The sequence below is a fragment of the Apis dorsata genome, unplaced genomic scaffold, assembly GCF_000469605.1.
Source record: "Apis dorsata unplaced genomic scaffold, Apis dorsata 1.3 scaffold_8, whole genome shotgun sequence".
In the NCBI taxonomy this organism is placed as follows: domain Eukaryota; kingdom Metazoa; phylum Arthropoda; class Insecta; order Hymenoptera; family Apidae; genus Apis; species Apis dorsata.
In genome coordinates, this window is record NW_006263311.1 from 517118 (window position 1) to 520579 (window position 3462).

The 3462-nt window shown below is 35.8% G+C and overlaps 1 protein-coding gene across 1 annotated transcript in view; it reads right to left on the reverse strand.

Annotated features, from left to right (window-relative positions):
* Positions 1 to 3117: 3117 nt before the first annotated feature.
* The window catches only part of LOC102671244, a 1264-nt gene continuing 919 nt past the window's right edge, over positions 3118 to 3462 (reverse strand). The window contains exon 5 of the mRNA XM_006607617.2: positions 3118 to 3407. Within this exon, the coding sequence (XP_006607680.1) occupies positions 3219 to 3407 (189 nt within the window). The 3' untranslated portion in view covers positions 3118 to 3218. The remainder of the gene's footprint in view (positions 3408 to 3462) is intronic.

Here is a 3462-nt window from a genome sequence, read left to right on the forward strand (position 1 = left end):
TGAAACGGGAAGAGAAAAAAAGTAACGTTTCTATTCTATCTTCGATCGTGGATCAAAATTTCGATCGCGAAATGTAAATTAATCGAAAATGTTCAAGAGACAAGGATGGATCATAATTTAAATGTATCCGTGACGACACAAATTCAATGTAAACACGAATATGAATATGTATTACAATATCTCTGATGAGAAACAAGGGTACTGATGAGCTATCATTTTCATCGTGGAAAGTTTGTCTCAGTTTCGGTTAAATTTCCGAGAGTATACTGTTTCCACTGTTCAAATTTCCGTTATCCCACCGCAGGGACAGGGACAACGTTTACGCCAAATTTAGTACTTACAATTCGTCTCTCTTGTTTGACTGATTCAGCTTGAAACGAAATTAATCGCGCCTCGAGCGAATCTTCTCGAAAACGAAAGCGATCCGATCGGTCTTTCGACTCTTAACTGTTTGATTTATTCGACTATTTATCAGAACCTTGGACAGTTATTATTAAGCGGCACTTAATCTCCCTAATGGCACGCGATGCACGCCATCTTGGATGGAATAAATTATCGTTCCCGATACTTAAACAGAACGACGAAGAAATCAGGTTTATTTGTTGGATGTTTAAAGTTCAACAAGTAAAGTTCGCCCACGATGTCTTTTGTTCCTTGGCGGGGAAAAAATAAAAACAAAATTCGATCGAAGCTCGTTCTCCTTTACGAAGAAGCGAAAGTGACTCTTTCGATTGTTTTTATTATCATTTGCCTATTAAAACTCGAGGAGAAATTGTATATGAGTGTCAAACTATTAAAAAATGCAAATCGTATGGTAAGTTTGTTATTACCGCCGTGGAAGAAAGCTTGTATGTTCAAGCCATTTTTCTTTTTTTAATCTTCATACTCGAGCGAGTGTTCGTTAAATAGTAACGATAAGATAAATGATCGATCGCTGTTCGTAAAAGAAGAAATAAGAAACGTATGTTTCTCCTCTAAAATTTTTCCAATAACTTTTAATAATGATATCTAATAATGATATGTTATTCTCCGATTATCATAATTATTTATCACAATTTATCACACTTTCATAATTTTATAATTTTTAAACATTGTTGTTGGTTGGAAAAGATTATTTGCATCGCGTCGCGAACAAGATTTTTCAAAGGGGAAGGATCTGTTCCAATCTGCGATCTAGATTAAAAAAATGTCAGAAACATTTCTGTAACGTTTAATACGGTGTTACAAAGGAAACGATTCCTTCTCGTTTCTCAACGAGAAAAACCTTCAACGGAGGAGATTGCCTTGCCACGCTTTAAATTTTACTTTCGCCGGAAAACTTTTTCCCATAACAAAACTTCTTTCTTTCACTTCTTTCTTGATCCTGCACACATGCCAGAAAAGATGTTGTTCAATGAATGCTCGTTATATCGTTATAAAGAACCAGCGGGAAAAAGATGGTCGAGAGAGGCATGCGAAAGGAATTGTGAGAGGAAGTCCTGCCGCTGTGAACGGGTAATTAAGCAACCCGTTCGGAACATTTCTTTTTTTTTTTACAGGATAATTTAATCGATTATCACGAGCGGATAACGAGCGCGGTAATAAAGTGGGAAAACATAGTCGGAAGTATCGGAGAATGTCGTTTGTTAACATTATTAATTAAAATTTCCTGCGAACAATTACTCGATCCTTTATTTATTTTCAAACTGTTCTATAATAATATATAAAGCTAATGTAAATGTAATTTTCTTTTTCTCAAGCGAAAAATAATACATTGACAATATCGTTATCACTGGGCGAATCTCTTACGCTTCTTTCCACGACGTTGTTTTTTTTTTGGCATCGGTGCCATCCTTGCCACGAGTTCGTAATTGCCAAGATCAACGAAACGGCACATCACTTTTACGCCACACTTTCGCGCACTCTCCTTCCGCGAACTTTTCTTCATTTCCGGTCTTTTTTTTTTCATCTATGCTAATGCAATCTTCTCAGACAGAGAAAGGAGACTCGGATCGCGCTCACTCCATCGCAACTCTTCCGAGTTTTTTGCTTTAATTTCGTCGATTCTGCGCCATTTCGTTGATGTTCGATGTTCGAAATTGTACGAAGACAGAGAGAGAGAGAGAGAGAGGGAGAGAAAACAGAGCGTAGAGTGAAAGTCGACTTTGAACTTGCTTTTTCATTTTTCGACGTTATTCGATTATCTTGAGACTAGGATAAGAATTTCAACTATGCTCGATCTACCACGTTCACTTCTCAACTCTGTGGTGAGCGTTGATATTTTCTTCGGAGTAGAGGATTCCTCGTCGCACAATCGAATTTGCAAAGGTCAGTGACAGAGGAAAGGAATCGTTACGATGACTTTCGCTTCGAACGCTCTCCTTTCTCCTCCCCATCCCCTTCCATCCCTTGCTTGTCGCGAAGTACGCAAATCCAATAATCGTAACGCTCTGTTAACGTAATATCGCGGCACAAAGCTTCCTGTTTATTTACGGCCATGGTCGGGAAAATAACGTATTCAATGGAGACACGTTTCTTGCAGGGTTTAATTGAATTATTGAAGTTCCGATCGAAGCGTGGATTACGTGGAACAAATCGTGGAAGAAATTTCGATGTTCGATAGAATATGTGGAAAATGAAATACGTAATTAATGATTAATCGATTAAATTTATTGATTAAACACAATTATTGTTGTTCTAACAATTTAATCGACATTACAATTTTAAATGATAGTTACGCGTTAATGAATAATTCGCACGTGTAATGAATTGAAAACAATTTTATTATTTAATAGATGGAAAATCTATTATTATAATTAAAAATTTATTTATATTTATTTATTTATTTATTTTTATTATAATTAAATCTATTATTATAATTAATGATTTATGAAGCTATTTTCACAATGAATTCGTAATGGAATGATTAAATTTTATTAAATATCATTAATAAGTGTGAATAAATAAAGCGAATCTGGAATAAATCGAATATTACTTTATTATTAACGTGTAACAATCTTACAACAATAAAATATAAACGACGATAATTAATAACACGCGAGATTTGCGAAATAAATAATTTCGAAATGCAGAAAATTACGAGGATGGGATAGGAAACGTGAAGATACAAATGTAAATATACGTTAAAAAACGTAGGTAGGGAAAGAATAATTTGGACGATGGGCTGTGTGCAACAACGATTAACACGAAGAACAATCAACAACGCAATTTCACACGCGTTAATGGCCCTTGTGGCTATGCACCACCGTTTTGTAAATTGGAATCTTAATTGGAATAGGCTTCACCACGGGGACGGGAACGTGCTTCACCACCTGGAATGGGACCGGCTTCTCGATTTTCACCGGAATGATTTTCTCGATGGGCGTTGGCACCTTCTTCTCCACCTTCTTGAACACTTGTTTCTCCACCTGAAGAGGATGACAGACGAAAAAAAAAAAAAAAAAAAAAAAAAAAAAAAAAAAA